Below are 19,333 nucleotides of genomic sequence, written 5' to 3' on the forward strand. Positions count from 1 at the left end.
CTGTGCAGACCCCGCTTACACCTGTACTCTGAGTTCTCTCTTGCCTGCTAACCTCTTCCCTCTAACCTATTTACTGCTTACCTACTAGCTTCATCCTCTGCTCACATGGCAGATCCTGCAGGGAGGCCAGAGATGATGCATGGGAAAGTGGCCCTTCCTCTGTGCTGGGGCTGCTCTTCTTGGTGAAAGCAGTCATGTCCGACCCTTCACGACCCCATAGACTATAGCCTGCCAGGCTCCTCTGTCCATGGAATTCTCCAGGCAAGAATACTAGAGTGGGTAGCCATTCCCTTCTCCAGGGGATCTTCCCAACCCAGGGATCGAACCTGGGTCTCCAGGATTGCAGGCACATTTTTTTTTTATCATCTGAGCCACCAGGGATGCCCCCTTCTTGGGGAGGCTGAGCTCAAACTCACCCACTCATCCAGCCTACTGCACACACCTCAGGGTATTGGCTCCACTTCAAAGGCAGCCCTATGTGTAAAAAAAAAGGACAAAAACATAAATAAAGGCAAAGCCATGATAAGGTAGCCATAAATCTGAAAAGTCTGGCATTATCAGTTATCACTCATTTTCAAATATGCATTTGGAGTGGATATTCCAGTTTGGGGTTGTGCATGTATTTTTTTTTTTAATAAAGACTTTTTGAAGAATTGTGCAATACTTTACACTCTGACATGCTGTGCTTGACCTTAAAAAGCTGACAAGGCTGACTTGTAATTTGGAAGGGGCAAGAGGGTTGAGGAGCAGGTGAGAATGGGCTGGTTTCTCCTGGGATGGCTGAGTCCAACCCCCCTGGACTGGCTATCTGCCCATGGAAAGAGCTCTGCTTTTGGGAGCCCTTATCTGGCCGGCAGGCTCACAGACACACAGCCTGGGGAGACAGACAGTCTCAGAAAGGAACACTGGCTTTATAAAGTCTTGCCACCGCTTCCAGCAGAGCAGCTCTTCTTGACCGCAAAGAACAAGGCGTTATTGGTGAATATGTAGGAGTATCCTGAAATAGATGCTGTGCTCACCCTGATGCTATGAGCAACTGAGTAGGAAAATAAAGGACTGAAGAGATAAGCATGTGTCCGGGGCCTCTTGCTGACACATGCACCCTGTGCTTTACCCTGCAGATGTGAGCAAGGATGTGTCCTGCGCGGAGACCTGTTCCTGTCCCTCCTGTTCGCTGCAAGTCCCCACCATCAGCGACTTGCTCAATGACCAGGACTTACTAGATGTGATCAGGATAAAGCTGGATCCCTGTCACCCAACAGTCAAAAACTGGAGGAATTTTGCAAGCAAGTGGGGCATGCCCTACGACGAGCTGTGCTTCCTGGAGCAGCGCCCGCAGAGCCCCACCCTGGAGTTCTTGCTCCGGAACAGTCAGAGGACGGTGGGCCAGCTGATGGAGCTCTGCCGGCTGTACCACCGGGCTGACGTGGAGAAGGTGCTGCGCAAGTGGGTGGACGAGGAGTGGCCCAAGCGGGGGCGTGGAGAGCACCCCAGGAACTTCTAGCCTTGGCTCCTTCTCATTGGCCTCTCGGACACTGAAACACGCGCAGTTTAAGGAGCAATGTGAATCTGTTCTTTTTCTTCTCTTTTCCCACACTGTGCTGCGTGCAGGATCTTAGTTCCCTAGCCAGGGATCGAACCCATGGTGCCTGCCCTGGGAGCGTGGAGTCTTAACCACTGGACCGCTGGGGAAGTCCTGACTCTGTTCTTTTCCAGGTTTAGGAGAAGGGCCCGGAGCCATGGACACTCGTTTTCCCCAGAGCTGGCAGTTTTGTGGAGGGGTCGGGTATGTTTTTGGTGGTGGAATTTCCTTTAGTTTTGCACATCTGTTTTAATTTAATATTTGAATCTGGAATTGGGGAAAATGTGTTGTAAGCTCCTACGGGGACCACGGCCAAATCTATAATTGGAATGGATTCATGCCATGATGAAAATAAAAGTTCCCCTCCTTTAAATACTGAAGATTGAGATTGGAACTAAGATGGTTGATGGCCCCTAAAAGTAGTCATCATCCGCAAGATCCTGGATGAGTATTGACTCCCACAGCTTAGAAGAAAACCACAGAGAGCAGTCACCCTTTACTCTGTTACTCTTTTTGTTACGAAGTGCGTAAGTGAACTTACAGGTTACTGGCATTATGTAGTGATACACTCTAGGACACAGGTGCCCTCTTTCTCATTCAAGCACTTGCATAATCTGGGTGCTGTCAAAGAGGTCTTTGCTTGAGTTTTTTTGAAAGAAATGTTTATTAAAACAGTTGGTTATTGGGAAGACAAAGTCAGGAATTAGCAGGGTAATGAGGACCACCATGGGAAAGGTATTGACAAAGAGTTGGCCCTTCCAGTATCCTTGACTTTTCAAAAGTTAATTTAATATTTATTTCTATGTCTTTTCTATCAGGTCAAGTGTTTTGCCCCAGAGAGAAAGCTCAGTTGAGAAATAAATAAAAATCTGGGGAGGGAGGAGGGGTTCAGGATAGAAGGGACACATGTATGCCTGTGGTCAGTTCATAGTAATGTATGGCAACATCCATCTCAATATTGTACAGTTCAGATACTGTACATCACAATTCAGCCCATAGGTGAAAGGCAACCCCCTCTAAAACCTACTATCTCGGCTTAAGACAGAGCCTCAGTATTACCCAGTGCATTAGCCAAGAAAGAGAAATCTTTAATGATGATATTGGAAGGGGAGCTGTGCTTTAAAATCCAAATTTTAGAGGATTTAAAACCAAATGAAAGATTAGATCCAAAGAATATCCAGAATTCTTGTTTGATGGTTTACTGTGGAAGCTGTGGAGGATGGGAGGGAAGCCTTGGTTTACTTGACAGTTTCATAAAAGTGCTATTTGGTTTTGGCTGTAGGCTTAAAAGGTACTTCATCCAGTTTGGGAGGATTCCGTATAAATCCCTGACTAAAAGAAGCAAAAGTGGTGACTAACATTAATAGAAGTACAAGAAAGATTAGGATTAACTCCAAGTTATTTTCTAAACCACTGCCATTTTTTCCCCACTGTTTATAGCAGTTACAGAGGTTGCTGATATGTAGTCATCAAATGTTATCTCTAAACTTGCAAAATTACTGTAGAGACCTACCGATCACTTCCGATTTAGTCAGTGTTAGTCACACCTAGCTCTTCAGATTTAGCAGATAAATACCAAGTTTATCAAAAGATGTACTTAAAGCAGCAGTCAGAAATAAAAGGTAAACTTTAAAAACTGAGTTCTTTCGCAACTTGACGTCCAATGGGGTGGTTGTTACATGTTGCTTGTCTGCCCTGTTCTTGGCACTGTACAGAACATCTGATTTTGTACCACGTTTGAGATCCCAGGTGGAGCAATGGTGAAGAATCTGCCTGCCAGGGCAGGAGACGCAAGAACTCGGGTTCTATGCCTCGGTCGGGAAACTCCCCTGGAGGAGGAAATGGCAGCCCTCTCCAGTATTCTTGCCTGGAGAATCCCACGGACAGAGGAGCCTGGCGGGCTACAGTCCATAGCGTCACCAAAACTCGGACACGACTGAGCATGCACAAGCACGTACACGTGATGTTTTCGTGGGGCTGCGTGTGACGTGTTCTCATACGTTAGCCCAAAATGTACTATGGGAAAGTGCGGATGAGCCTTTCACATTTATTATGGACATTTAGGGTAATGGAACCAAAAGGGTGCGCTTATTTAGTGTTTTGTGTTTCCAGACCCTCAAGTCAGAGGGTCATCTCTCCTTGGATCCTAACACCCCCTTGTGATAGGAGGAGGGAGTCCCAGCATGACAAATGTCCTGGACATGTTTCCAAATTTCCAAACTGCAGATTTCAATCTCAAAGCTGACTTTTTTTCCAAGTATTTTTTTTTTAATGTGGACCATTTTTAAAGCATTTTGAATTTAAAATCTGTTTTTACTGCATTTTTTATGATATTGTTCTATGTTTTGGTTTCTTGGCCAAGAAGTGTGTGGGATCTTAGTTCCCTGATCAGGGATTGAACCCATACTCCCTGCATCGGAAGGCGAAGTCTCAACCACTGGACCACCAGGGAATTCCCCCAAACTTAGACAGAACTTACCTCATAGACACCCGAATGTGGCTATGGTTCATAAATGTCAGCTGAAATTACCTTTGAGTTGGATCAGAAATGTTGACACAAGAGTGCAGATGGTTCGGCTATGGGCAGAGCTAAGAACATGCCTTTATCTTTATGTTCAGGAATTACAGAGACACCAGAAGACCACAGAGCACCACCCACTCATCTCTCCATTTGGCAGCATTAATTCCAACGCCCTGATGGCTAATAGTTTCCATCACTGGCTATAAAAGCTTAAGTTTCTATTATAATTGCATAGCAGAAGTGCCAGGGTAGAAGGGATTTTTTTTTTATTATTAAATAGGAGTTGATATAAGTATGTTGTTTTAATTTCACTCTATCATTATTTGCACATATCGACATCTACATTCATTGGCATTTACCTTAGGAAAAGTTGTAATTATTAACAGTATGATATTAGCAGAGAGAGATTTAACCAAAAATTCTTTTTAATTAAAGTTGATTCAGATTATAGACTTTGACCCAATGGAGGATGACTTTCATCTGTGTTACATACATAAATATCAAGAGTAAATCTCAACTGAAATAGAACTATAACACAATTCTGTAATAATCCCAAATAATTTTCTTTAAAGTTTATTTTTAGTAGACAAATACTGTATTAGCCTGACTATGCTGATACTTTACAAAGGTCAAAGCGGAAAGGAAGGAAATTACTTTATGACTGATTGATCAAATAATTGTTAAAATGTATTCATTAATACTTAAAAGCTTTGTTCTGTAGGGATCCATGTTGAATTGACCGCACTGTGAACAAATCTGCTTTTGATGAGGTCCTTTTGCTATTAGAAAGATGAATTCTTTTTAGCTAAGTTCCAAGGTACACACTTTTAAACAAAACTCTCACTTGCAATGTTGTGGTGTTATGTGTTGTGACTCTATGTAATATGCATTTTATTTGGTTGCAATAGAAAATTACTACTTGCATAGGAATGGAAAGCAAAGTAGACACCACACACACACCCAGGACGTATTCACACAGAGGAAGACTCATGTGGAAGGAAGAAACGGGAGCCCACTCCAGAAGGCTTGGCTGGAAAATCCCATGGACCACGGAGCCTGATAGGCTACCGTCCATGGGGTCGCAAAGAGCTGGACACGACTGAGTGACAAATAAAGCACAGAGTTATTTAAATTATTAAATAACTTAATTTAAATTAAGTTAAATTTAAATAACTTAATCTTAAAATTATAAGATTTTAAATAGTTAGGGCTTAAATTGTTTGCCTGGATTGCCCATCAGTATTCAAGATAACTTGTATGGACAAGTCTTCCATTTTTGTGACACTGAATAATAAATATTCGATAATATAGAGGGCTTCCCTGGCGATCCAGTGGTCAGACTCTGTGCTTCCACTGCAGGGGACCCAGGTTCAATTCCTGGTTGGGAAACTAAGATTGCACAAGCTACATGGCCATAAAATAATGATATGGAAAGTGCATGGTGATAGGCAAAGATGCTGCACCGCTGTCATCCTGTAGGGTAATTTTTATGTGGTGCTGCCCTCTGCTGGAGAATGAAATTTATTTGCACCCTTTCAGGCTTGGTTAAGACCAGCCTGTGTGTGTCAGTCGCTAAGCCGTGACCCCAAGGACTGTAGCCCACCAGGCTCCGGCTGCTCTGTCCATGGAATTCTCCAGGCAAGAATACTAGAGTGAGTAACCATTCCCTTCTCCAGGGGTCTTCCTGACCCACGGATCAAACCCCTGTCTCTTGCGTCTCCTGCCCTGGCAGGCAGATTCTTTGCCGTCTGAGCTACCTGGGACCACTAAGCCCTAAGACCAGCCTAGAACCAACCTCTATTGATTACTGGTTGTATGTTAGAACCCTTAGAAGTAGTCCACTAAAAAATCAGAAGAGTGCAATTATTTTACAGTTAAGACAAATATTAATGGAATGAGGTTGGCATAATTGAGATGAGGGTTCCTGTCCCCTGAAGGTGTCCCCATCATGACAACATCCATCACTCAGATGAAATATGGAACAGTCAACCCTAGTTACAGTTCCTCACTCTGGGAATTCTCCCTAAACACTCAGTAGGACTTTTCCTGTCTGTGGAGATTTAAGGTTAGCTGTCTGTGGTCTCTTCTGCTTTCAGTTTAATGATGCTTCGTCTTGAACATCACAAGAATAGTGGCTTCTGTGTAAAAAGGCAAATGGATTGATCTCCCTCGGTTACAGCAGACTTCAAGGAAGAGTGCTAGCTTCCTCTGTGATATGTAAAAGAAACACGGTATTTTATATACAGTCCCAATAACTAAGATCTAGCAAATTTTCTTTCTCTCTTGCAGATGAGTGAATATATTTCATTTAGTTTTGAGGCAAGGCTATCCTCCTTATATTAATAACATTTTCCACGTCTGTCCTCCCTGTTCTAGAATCTTCCTCTCCTCTGGGTTCGTGTTTCTGCTCTCTGTATTGCTTGTTTTAGGGCCAGTTCCTCAGTCTTTGAATCAGATTTCTTCTATATGCCTGTCCTTCTTAATCCCGGTGACCTGCTAACATTGGCTTCCTTATTTTTGCTTATACATACAGAGGATTGTCTTTCATATGTAATGACACTTTGGACCTAAGAACATTGAAACTGTTTTCTACCCTTGTAACCAAAACATCTGCAACTGTGTGTACTCGAGGAAGTGACTGAGGAACAGTCTCCCTCCTGATTCTGTGATTTCCTGCCTGAGAGTTCCAGCTCCACCTTCTGAAATGTGTGCACTTGGGAATAAATGGACAAGGGCAAATCTTGCCTCCCATTTGTTTGGAGGGTTGCGGCTGTGATGCTGAACCAAGTGCTGGGCAAGTGGGCGCCACACCTGGGGGTCCCATCACCTAGAGGAAGACCCAGAGCAGAGGAGGGGAGGATGTTCTCTTTGTCCCCATGGCCATCTTAGCCAAGGCCACCCCTGAAATCAACTCTGCAGTTGAAGAGATCAAAGCAGTCAACAGTGCAACTTGAAATGATTATCAACCCTTTTGGAAATGTAGATTTTAGCTTCTCATGGTCCCCGAGCTGAGCTGAGCTCTTATGCTTGATGTGACCTCCAATGACCATTTTCCTTTGAGACGTACCCTCGAAAGCTCCATGGAGGACTTCTTCAGCAATGCTTTTATATGACTGAATTTTTGTGATCCTTTATATGTCTTCATGCTGTACTTTTGAAGATGCCTTCATTTTAATGTCCTGCATGATTTTATATTTTCCTTTATAAATAGAGATTATTTTAAACTATCATAACAGGTGCTATAAAATTAAGTGGATGTCCGCCATAACTCTAACTGGTGTTTTTATGCAGATTCTAACACAATCGTTGATTCCTTTGTTCTCTTGGTCAGTCATCAGTCAGAAACCTAGTGACTTTCTGCAATACATCCCAGGGATGCAAAGGTAAGCAAGACCTTCCTACCCTCCAGGAGCTTTAGATGAGGGAGAGTCATTGTACACGAGAGACATTCCTGGAGAGGGTGCCCCACACACCCAGGAACGGGCAGAACACAGTGAGAATCGCTGAGGTAGGAGGAAACTCAGGTGAATAAGTCGTCTGACAAAGTGTTTTGGATGTTGTAATACCTGCACGTGAAGAGTGTTTTCACAGTCACTTTCTGCCTCTCCTAACCTTCTCTGCCCAGGCTGGTCTACTGAGCTGCCAGACACCCCAACTACCAGCTTGACATCTCCTTGCAGCCGCTTCCCAGGTACCTCAAATCCAACCTGTCCTGGAGAGAACCCGTGGCTCCCCCGTCCACACTTCCTCTTCACCAGAGTTCCCTACCTGACCATCTACCTTGCTGGTACACCACGCTCAAGACCCGCCCCCAAATGTCTCTTAAATCTCTTCCCTCTACTCCACCCTCACAACCGTCCTAAGCCAGGCAGCCACCCTTTCTCATCCTGCAGCAGCTTCCCAAGTGGTCTCCAACCGCTGGATGAATCCTGCCAGCCCCACATTAACTCCTTCAATGGGCTCCCACTGAAGACAAAATCCCAGATTGGCAGCATGGCCTCTAAGGCCCCGTGACCTGCCTGTGTGGCTTGTTGTCGTGTCCACTCTCCCGCAGCTCCTGAAGCTTTAGCTGCACTAAACTGAGGCCCTCAGCTCCCCACACTGCAGCTGCACTCAGACCTGGGCCTGCCGCCCTTCCCTACCCAGCCTCTTCAGGCCCCAGGTCTTGCCTCTGACACAGCTCTTAGCAGGAAAGCGCCCCTGCCTCCCAGACTTGGTTGTCTTCCTGTTATATTTACCCCACAGCACTCATCACCGTAATAACCTGATTACTGGTGTCAAGCCCGCTCAGCTGCAAACCACAGAGGATGGGGCCTTGTTTGTGGCTCACTGTTATCATTAGCACTAACTGGCCTGGAGTGATTTGAAATATGCTGAAGAAATGAAATGGAACTAAGAAAATAATACTTTAAAAGTGAAAGCTTTAAAAAAAATTTTAAACAGTATCATGGTTCTTGAGGAGGAAAAATGTTATAAATAGAAAATACCAAATGAAGGGTTTTACATACCAAACCGTGAATGCCTCTGGGACACAGGATGCTTTTATTTTAATGAGGCTCATCCCCTTCATTTTCTAGCTTCAAAGATCAAAGCAAAAATCTTCTGGAATTAGATGGCAATGAATCTTTCAGAGTTGTGAACCTACTACAAAGCCCCTGAATTGTGTGCTTGAAAGTGCTTTTTCACATGGTGAATTTTATGTTATGTGAATTGTATCCCAATAGGGAAAAAAAACAAACATAGAAAATTAAGCTGTCCGCACAGGGGAGAGTGAAGCAAAAACACCAGCTCCCAACAGCTGAGGGGAGCCAGGTGAAGGCGGAGAGGAAAGTGAGGAGGAGGCTGGACTTGAAGCCAGTGAAGATTGGTCTGAGTCCAACCTAGCAGGGTGCCTTCCGTCTCCCTGAGAGCCAGGATGCTGAAAGTGCTCTGGACCCCTTCTGTCCTCTGCAGAGCTGAAGATCCTGCTTCTCAGAGGGGCTGTGGAGCTTAGGACCCTGCTCCAAACACCACCATCTATCCCACCTCTTTACCCGCAGGCCCCTCAGCCTCTCTCCCAGGAAGACACAGGCCAAAACACCGAGACAGCCAAGAGATCAGGGCAGTAGCAGTTGGATTTGTCCAAGGTACAGAAAATCATCATGTTTGCTGTGGACTCAATACAGCAGCAGCATGGGAGAACTGACCGGAAAAGGGAAACAAAGAGAAATAAATGGCAAGAATTGGGTCTTCCTCCATGTGCATGTCTCTGAAAAAAAGCCAGATCAAAACAGGGTTATTCTTCTGGAGTGACAGATTTGGAAGAGCTGTTTATACCTCTATTAGATTTCTGTTTCTAGTTTTAAATAGAAACTAACAGGGGAAATCACATTCAGTCAGTCAGCGAACACTTACCAAGCACTTACTACGGTCAAGCCCTCAACTGAGTTCTGAGAACACAATGATAGACACCAACCCTCAAGGAACCGACAAATCCAGGAATGCAGACAGACGAGAAAACAGGAGTCTGTTGCATTAGGAAGCCAGAGTTTATCTCTGATAGCTAGAATTTAGAACCCAGTCAGCATGTTTATGGGGGAACAAATGATAAGTTCTACCAGGACAACTTAATAAAGGAACTAATTACAAGAGTGAAAGGAAACCAAGGAGGAACTAACAGATGGAGGCATCTTTAGGTCTAAAGGAGCAAGTCGAGGGAGAGGTCAGCGGGAACGCAGATGGTAGCTCATGTTTTTAGCACTGATTACTTGATTATAACACAGTTTATCACTCACCTTACTGACGGATATCTCGGTTGCTTCCAAGTCTTGGCAGTTATAGTTACATTATATTACTATGTAAACGTCTACGTGCAGTTTTTTGTGTGGACATAAAGTTTTGTGCTTATTTGAGCAAATACCAGGGAGTGCAATTGCTGGAACACACGGTAAAAGTATTTTGGTGTTTGTTAAGGAAGGTCTTTGATCCATTTTTAAGTTGGGTGGCTTTTGTTGCTTTTGTTAGGCTTTAAGAGTTCTTGATATATTCTGTTTAAGTCCTTAAATAGAGGTGTTCTTTGCCAGCGTGTTGTCCCAATCTGAGGCTTCTCCTCTCATTCTCTTGATACTGTCTTTTGCTAGCAGAAGTCTTTGATTTTACCGAAGTTCAGATTATCAGTTAATTATTTCATGAACCTGTCTTTGGTGTTGTATCTAAAGTCATTACTGTACCCAAGGTCTTCTAGGTTTTCTCCTGTATTACCTTCTGGGAGTTTTCTAGTTTTCCACTTAACAGTTAGGTGTAAGATCCATTTGGAGCTGATTTTTGTGAAGGATGTAAGGTCTGTATCTAGATTCATTTTTTTTTTTTAATGTAGATGTCTATTTGTTTCGGAACCATATGCTGAAAAGGATATCTTTACTCCATTTTATTCCCTTTGCTCCTTTGTCAAAGACCAGTCGCTTCTATTTATGTGGCTTTGCTTCTGGGCTCCCGGTTCTGTTGGCCCGTTTGTTTATTCTTTCGAGAGTGCTGTGGAATTCCTGATTGCTGTACCTCAATAGTAAGTCTTGAAGCTAGGGAGTGTCAGCCCTTCTGTTTTGCTCTTTCAGTATTGCGTTGGCTATGCTAGGTCTTTCACCTCTCCGTATAAACTTTATAATTAGTTTGTTGATATCCATCAAATACTTGGATTATATTTGATTTGGATTACATTGAGTCTGTCAATCAATTAGGGAAGAACTGACATCTTGATAATATTAAATGGGCCACTTCTAGGACTCAATCCCAAAGAGATCGTGTGGCTGTATACAGAGACACGTACCCAAAGGTATCACTGAAGCATTACTTATGATAGATGAGAAACCACCAGGTATCCACAGGTTAAGTAAACGATGGAATGTTGACACAGTGGAGTAATATGCAGCTATAGAAATGAAATGAGGAGTATCTCTGTGTACTACTGTGGAGTGATCCTCAAGCTATATGTGAAGTAAAAAGAGGAAAGTACAGGACTATTCATGGTGTGCTACTTTTTGTCTAAGGTGAGAATATGAACGGGTAGAGGTAACCATCCACAAATGTTACCTGTAGCAAGAGGGAGGAACTAGGATGGAGAGCACAGGGGGAGAAGTTAGAATTCCTGGAATGTGTCTTGTTTGTAAATTTGGCTTTGAATTCATGTAAATACTTCACAAAATTATAAGCCAGAATTAAACCAAAGTTAAATAAATACAAAGCAAGCCCCGAGAATTGAAAGCACAATGAAACTAACGAGGGTAAATGGTATATTAAGGTGGTGGCTTACTCACAGAGATACATTATTTCAATCACCTTTTTAAAGAAATTGTGTTTGACACGTAAAATGTAGCACTGTAACCATTCTAAGTGTACAGTTCAGTGGTGTTAAGTACATTCACACTGTTGTACAACCAATCTCCAGAACTTTTTCATCTTTCAAAATTGAAACTCTCTACCCATTGACAACTTCCCATTTCCTCTTCCCCCAGCCAGTGGCAACTACCATTTTACTGTCTATGAAGTTGATTACTTTAGGTGCCCCATTTAAACAGAATCATTCAGTGTTTGTCTTCTTGTGACTGGGTTGCTTCACTTTGCATAATGTCCTCAAGGTTCATCTACGCTGTAGCATGTGACCAAGTTTCCTTCCTTTTTTAAGGCTGAGTAATACTGTATCACATGAATATATGACATATGAATATATCACATGAATATTGACATTATCGTTCATCTGTCAGTGGACATTTCGGTTGCTTCTGCCTCTGGGCTATTGCGAACCATGCTGCTATGAACATGGGTATGCAAATAGCTCTTTAACAGCCTGTTCTTAGCTCTTCTGGATATATACCCAGAACTGGGATTGCTGGATCATATGGTAATTCCGTTTTTAATTTTTTGAGGAACTTCCATACTGGTTTCCATAGGGGCTGCACAACTTGGTACTCCCAACAGTGCAAACGAATTCTGATTTTCCATATCCTTGCCAACACATTATTTTATTATAGCCATCCTAATAAGTGTGGTATCTCACTGAGGTTTTGATTTGCATTTATCTAATTGCTAATGATGTTGAGCACCTTATGTTTATTGGTCATTTGTATATTATCTTTGGAGAAATATCCTATGCACATTTTTGAACTGGATTATTTGTCTTTTTGCTGTTGAGTTGTAGGAATTCTTTATATATTCTGGATATTAACCCCTTGTCAGATGTCATTTACGAATACTTTCTGCCATCCCACAGGTTGCCTTTACATTCTGTAGGTTGCGTCCTTTATACACAGAATCTTTAGGTTTGATGTCCTATTTGTGTATTTTTAAATTATCTGTGCTTTTGGTGTTATATTTAAGAAATCATTGCTAAAATCCAATGGCATGAAGTTTTCTTCAAGGAATTTTATGGTTTCAGGTTTTGTGTTTAGTTCTTTAATCCATTTTGAGTTAATTTTTATATAGAGTGTAAGATAAGCATCCAAATTCATTCTTTGGCATGTGGATATTACAATTTTCCCAGTATCATTTGTTGAAGGGACTGTTGTTCCCCCACTGAGTGGTCTTGGCACCCTTGTTAAGGATCATTTGACCACACTCATGAGGGTTCATTTCAAGGTTCTCTATTCTGTTACGTTGGTCTAGGTGTCTGTCTTTATGCCAGTACTACACTATTTTGCCTAGTAACTTACTTTCTGAAATCAGGGAGTGTGAGGCCTTCAACTTTTTGTTCTTCAAGACTGTTTTGGTTTCTCAGGGTCCCTTGAGATTCCATATAAATTTTGGATTTTTTTGGTTTGTTTCTGCAAAAACTTTGTTGGGATTTTGATAGTGCTTGCAGTGAACTTATAGATCACTTTGGGTAGTATTATCAAATTACTTTAAAACACAGAAATGTAATTATGAATATATGTTTGTGTGTGTGTGTGTATATATCTGTATCTTATGAGATATAGCCTAAGGATAGAAAAAGACTGCAAATAAACATTGGTTTGGTTTTGTAATCATATGGTTATGATAATATTTATCCTTTTACCCTGAAACTATTATATAAAATAAAGCAAATAAGTAATTATACTAATTTTGTTTGAAACATTTTTATAAGAAAAGTCAGGTATAAATATAAAAAAAGCTCAGTGAAAACACTGTAATACTAAAGTGAAAGAAATCAGTATAAACTCAGATATTTAAAAAATAAAACTCTTCTTCTAGCTCTGTTCACTAGGAAGTCTAGAAACCAACCCAGATGTCATGAGTACCCCTCGTCAAAACTGTAGACTCTATATGCCATTTCCCACTTCAAGTTTCCTTGGAGAAACTGCTAATGAAAATGGTAGCTTGGGACATCTTGTCATACCAGAAAGCAAGGAAGCTAAGATCACTATGTTGAGTCAAAAGAAGTCAGAAGCCAACTCCAAGGGTTGGTTAAAGGTGGGATAACTTAAGTATCAGGAAAAATAGAAACATATCAAATAGATTAATATTCATAATGCTATTTTAGAAAACTAACTCATTGGTTACCTTTTGTGGAGCCTAGGAAACCAACTTATTAAGAAAACTAAGTAAAGGGAAAGAATCAAGCAAATGACCTGCCTTTCTGGCATAAACTTCAGGAAACAATATTTCCTTTTAGAAGAAATCCAGCTTATAAATGCAGGAGGAAGGTTATCATTGATATATCACTTCTCAGTTTTTCATGAAATAATGGATCCAGGCAGTGGTGGGGAGAAAAATAACTGATGGGAACTTCATACTGGATCGATGGATCAGGCTGAGAACATCTCAAACCACTGACCAGTCTTGATATCGTACAGAGAAAAACCACCAGTGTCGCACAGGTGAAGTATCATTAGCCAATGAGGTTTCCCTGCTGCTGCTAAGTCACTTCAGTCGTGTCCAACTCTGTGCGACCCCATAGACGGCAGCCCACCAGGCTCCCCCATCCCTGGGATTCTCCAGGCAAAGACACTGGAGTGGGTTGCCATTTCCTTCTCCAATGCATGAAACTGAAGTCGCTCAGTCATGTCTGACTCAGTGGCCCCATGGACTGCAGCCTACCAGGCTCCTCTGTCCATGGGGTTTTCCAGGCAAGAGTACTGGAGTGGGTTGCCATTGCCTTCTCTGGAGGTTTTCCTGAGGTGTGGTTATTGCTAATAGGAAAGCAACCGGAGGACTTCCCCAGTGGTTCAGTGGCTGAGACTTCGTGTTCCCAGTGCAGGGGCCTGGGTTCAACCCCTGGTCAGGGAACTAGATCCTGAAAAGCCACAACTAAGAGTTAGCATGCCACAGCTAAAGATCCTGTGTGCAGCAACTAAGATCAGAGACCCTGCGTGCCACCGCTAAGACCTGGTGCAGTCAAACAAATAAATAAATATTTAAAAACAAAAGAACCACCGGACTTGAAGCTGCTTCTGCTGACTTGTAATTGGAAATAAATTCCACTATGAAGTCATCTGGGCAAGAAACTGAACCTGATCTTATTAACATTAAAGTCTAACAACGAGTTTTGAAGTTTTTTCAGATTAATGGAGTCTGAGATTTGCTTCAAAGTGATCTGGGGGTGGGGAGAGAGTGGATTAGGAGCAGAAACAAGATAGGACTTGCTGATAAGATGTGTCCATGCTGGACCTAGACTGTGACTGGATGTGAATTCATCCCACTCTCTCTTATGTGTATGTTTTGAAATTTTCAAAATAATTTTTTTTTTAATTTTGTAAGTATTTGGACTCAATAACATTTTTCTATTTGGAAAAACCACCTGGATTTCTTACTTGCTCCAACCTGTCACAAAAATTCTTCCCTTGAGCTTTTGCTTGTCACTTTATTTTACAATGAGCTGTGTAAATACAAGCTAGAAGGAGATTAGCTGTGTGCAGGAGCGGTTGGTTAAATATCGAGAGAGGGAGACTGAGGGAGGCCTTTTAACGATTTTATGTATTGCAGCAACTATGCAGGAACAAAGATCACGATGAAGATTAACAGTTACTAACATCACTCTTTTGCACTTTAAAAAAATTCATATATGTGATTACTGAATGTCTAACTCCCACTAGATTTAAGCAAAGATTGGGCTTTCCTTGTGGCTCAGCTGGTAAAGAATCTGCCTGCAGCGTGGGAGACCTGGGTTCGATCCCTCGGTTGGGAAGATCCCCTGGAGAAGGAAAAGGCTACCCACTCCAGTATTCTGGCCTGAAGAATGCCATGGACAGTATAGTCCATGGAGTTGCAAAGAGTTGGACACGACTGTCTTTCACTTCATTTCATCTTCCCAGGTTGCACAGTGGTAAAGAATTCATCTGCCAATGTAGGAGACACCCTGGAGAAGGAAATGCAACCGGCTCCAGTATTCTTGCTTGGAAAATTCCATGGACAGAGGAGCCTGGCAGGCTACATATGGGGTCAAAGACTGAGCGACTGAGGACACACGCGCACACACACACACAAACATATATATATATATATATATATATATATATATATATATTTTTTTTTTTTTTGGCCACACTGTGCAACATGTAGGATCTTATTTCCCCAACTTGGGATCGAACCTTGCCCCTGGCATTGGAAATGCAGAGTCTTAGCCACTGGGCCATTGGACCTCCAGGGAAGTCCCTGGGAAAGCTATATTTTTTACCCACTGTATCTCTAGTGTGTAACATTTTGTTCAATTTATATACATGTGTGTGTGTATACGTAAACTTTTAAAGGGTTCTATTTTGTTTTGACTTTTAAGTAATTTCAGATTTATTCTTATATCAAATAACAGTACAACATGTTCTAGTTAACATGCCATAACCTGCCAAGGCATTTAAGAAAAGTATTTTGAAAATGGGACAGCATCTCATTCTTGGAGCCACTGGGATAAATTAATCCACACTCCTCTGAAGAGCTCTCCTGTCTCCAAGATTCTTTTATGACAAAGCCATGGTTCTAGAAGCTTGTTTCTCAGACCTGAAAAGACTAGATTTGGGACATGATCCTGTAGAACATAAGAGGTAAGCCTAATCAACCAACACAGGGGGTCTTGGGGGTGAGAAAAGACTTTGAATTTTATGCGTGGTACCAGTATTGGGGTGTGGGAGACATTAGTTCAAAGCTAGAGGATTCAAAGAGGACATGAGTCCATGTAGAATGGGGGTGGGGGGGGACAGTCAGAAGAAGTAGATGACACCAACCATAAAAATTTCCCTGGGAAGGAGACATACGTATAAGAAATATGAGTGCTATGACTGTGTGAAGAATGCATTCCTAAAGACTGCATAATTTAAAGCCTGCAAAATTCAAGACTAATTTTCTCACAAGAATAAATGGAAAGTAGTGTATGTGTTCTCAGAGTTCATAAATGTATACATATTGTGGCAACTTTTTAATATTGCTTTTATTTATCATTATTATTGCCAAACGTTCTAGAGTTCTGGCTTCTAAATTCATGGTGGGGAAAAAAAGAAGTAATTATTTAGATTTCTTTTGTGTGTGTGTGTGTAATAAAGTTTTATTAAAGTATAAAGGAGATAGAGAAAGCTTCTGACATAGGCATCAGAAGGGGGTAGAAAGAGTACCCCTAGATTTCTTTATAATGTTTTATCACATGTAACTTGTATCCCATAATTATTGATATGGGAGCATATTTTCCCAGCAGTGGCACCACCATTTAATGAATGTTTGGAGGGCCAACATTTCAAAAAATTATTATAATAACAAAAATAACACAGCAGCACAATAATAAGCAAAATCACTACCAGAAATATTTCCTGGCTTGAAACAACACAGTTCACATCATTGACAAAATATGGCAGGTGTTTGTTTAGTCAATTAATCCTGTGAACAGTATATACAGTTTAAATTCATGTCTAAAATCATGTGATTTTTAATTTTTTTAAAAATGGGGGCAACATATATTACTTCATATTCTAATTTTTTAATTATAGTTGATTTACAATGTTAACATTAGTTTCAGGTTTATATCAAAGTGCTTCAGTGCCATATATTGTTGTTCAGTCACTAAGTCATGTCTAACTCTGGGATACCGTGGACTGTAGCACGCCAGGCTTCCTTGTCCTCCACCATCTCCCAGAGTTTGCTCAAATTCCTGTTCATTGAGTCAGTGATGCTATCTAACAATTTCATCCTCTGCTGCCTGCTTCTCCTTTTGCCTTTGATCTTTCCCAGCATAAGGGTCTTTTCTAATGAGTCAGCTCTTTGCATCAGGTGGCTAAAGTACTGGAGCTTCAGCTTCAGCATCAGTCCTTCCAATGAATATTCAGGGTTGACTTTTTTAGGACTGAATGGTTTTATCTCCTTGCAGTCCAAGGGGCTCTCAAGAGTCTTCTTCAGCACCACAATTTAAAGGCATCAATTCTTTGGCACTCAGCCCTTCAGTGCCATATGTGATATATACATATAGATATATACATACATACATATAGGATATATATATATATATATATATAGGATTGGGTTGGCCAAAAAGTTCATTCAGGTTTTTCTGTAACATCTCATGGAAAAACCTGAAAAACTTTCTGGTCAACCCAATATATATTCGTTTTCCCATACTTTTCCATTATCAGGATATTGAATATAGTTCCCTGTGCTATACAGTAGGTCCTTGGTCCTTGTTTATTTTAGATATAGTAGTGTGTGTGTATTTAGTATTTTTATATCACAGGTTTTAAATTTGTACTTTATGAATGTGGCTTCTTGAGTAAGGAAAGAGGACAATACAGATAGATGAAAAAAAAAAATTGATCCAACCAGTAATGACCCCTCATCTTTGGAAGTCCAAGGCAATTGTCTACAAACAATTTGTAACATTTAGTCTTGTGAACATTTTAGAGAGTTTTAAGCAGTATTTTAAAATGAAAAAAAATGAGAGTGCTTCGTTCAAGAGTACGGTTTTGTGAAATTTTTGTTTCCATGATTTTTAACAGGTATGTAACAAGTCACAAAGTAAATGTCTTTCTTATTGTGGCTTACTTGATAAAAGGCACCACTGTAGTGTCTTCTGCTTAAAAAGCAAAAAAAGAAAAATAGTTGCTTTACCTCACTGCTTCCTTAGCCTTAGCACTTTTTCTTCCTCTTCACAGCAAAACTTCTTAAGATATTTATAGTCATTGTTTCCACCACCTCACATGCCTCAGTCCACTTCAGAGTCAGTCACCAATGACCTCTACGTTGCTAAATGCATTGGTCACTTCTGTGTTCCTTGACCTCTTAACAGCACAACTGGTTGTTCAACTCTCTTCAAGCACTTCCTTCCTTTGGCGGCTATGACACGTTTGCAGCAGGTCTCCGTGGCTGCCCCTTCTCAAGTCTCTATAATTGTTTTTTCTTCTTTCTTTTTTCTCCCGGGGGCTCTGTCCAAGTCAACTTGTCCATCTAGCTACCCTCCCATGTGACCTCATCAAAGTCCATGACTTCATCGCATATCATTTCTCCCCCATTTACTCTGCTTGGCCGTGCTGGTGGTCTCCGTGCCTGAAAACCTCCGATGTGTTCTCAAGAGCCCGAAAGACTGCATTTATCTATCCCTTCAGTCAACAGTGCTCTGCCCCAAGATCTTCATGTGACTGCCTCTCATCTTTTTTACTTTTTAAATTTTTATTGGAGTATAGTTGCTTTACTTTAAAAAAAAAATGGAAATATAGTTGATTTACAATGTTGTGTTTCAGGTATACAGCAAAGTGATATATATAATGTATATTTTGTATATATAATGTATATATAATGTATATTTTATATATCACTTTGCTGTATACCTGAAACACAACATTGTAAATCAACTATATTTCCATTTTTTTTTTAAAGTAAAGCAACTATACTCCATATATATATGTGTGCTAAGTCGCTTCAGTTGTGTCTGACTCTTTTCAACCCTAGCCCATCTCTGTCCATGGGACTCTCCAGGCAATACTGGAGTAGGTTGCCATTCCCTTCTCCAGGGGATCTTCCTGACCCAGGGACTGAACCTGAATCTTCTTTGTCTCCTGCCTTGCAAGTGAATTCTTTACCACTGAGCCACCAGGGAAGCCTAGATATATATATAAACAGCTCATGCAGCTCAATATTAAAGAAAAACCCAGTAAAAAATTGGCAGATGACCTAAACAGACATTTCTCTAAAGAAGATATACAGATGGCTGACAGGCACATGGAAAGATGCTCAACGTACCTAATTATTAGAAATGCAAATCAAAACTGCAATATGCTATCATCTCTCAATGGTCAGAATGACCATCATCAAAA

The 19,333-nt window shown here is 41.2% G+C and overlaps 2 protein-coding genes across 2 annotated transcripts in view; both read left to right on the plus strand.

Moving 5' to 3' along the window:
• The window catches only part of EDARADD (EDAR associated via death domain), a 65,927-nt gene extending 61,532 nt beyond the window's left edge, over window positions 1-4,395 (plus strand). Inside the window, exon 6 of the mRNA XM_027962270.3 lies at window positions 1,122-4,395. Coding sequence (XP_027818071.1) covers window positions 1,122-1,504 — 383 coding nt within the window. The 3' untranslated portion in view covers window positions 1,505-4,395. The remainder of the gene's footprint in view (window positions 1-1,121) is intronic.
• A 7,453-nt stretch (window positions 4,396-11,848) lies between these two features.
• Window positions 11,849-19,333, plus strand: part of LGALS8 (galectin 8) — a 34,820-nt gene continuing 27,335 nt past the window's right edge. The window contains exon 1 of the mRNA XM_060406873.1: window positions 11,849-11,976. The gene's annotated coding sequence lies outside the window, so the exon portion shown is untranslated. The remainder of the gene's footprint in view (window positions 11,977-19,333) is intronic.

The sequence above is a fragment of the Ovis aries genome, chromosome 25 (assembly GCF_016772045.2).
Source record: "Ovis aries strain OAR_USU_Benz2616 breed Rambouillet chromosome 25, ARS-UI_Ramb_v3.0, whole genome shotgun sequence".
NCBI classification, from domain to species: Eukaryota; Metazoa; Chordata; class Mammalia; order Artiodactyla; family Bovidae; genus Ovis; species Ovis aries.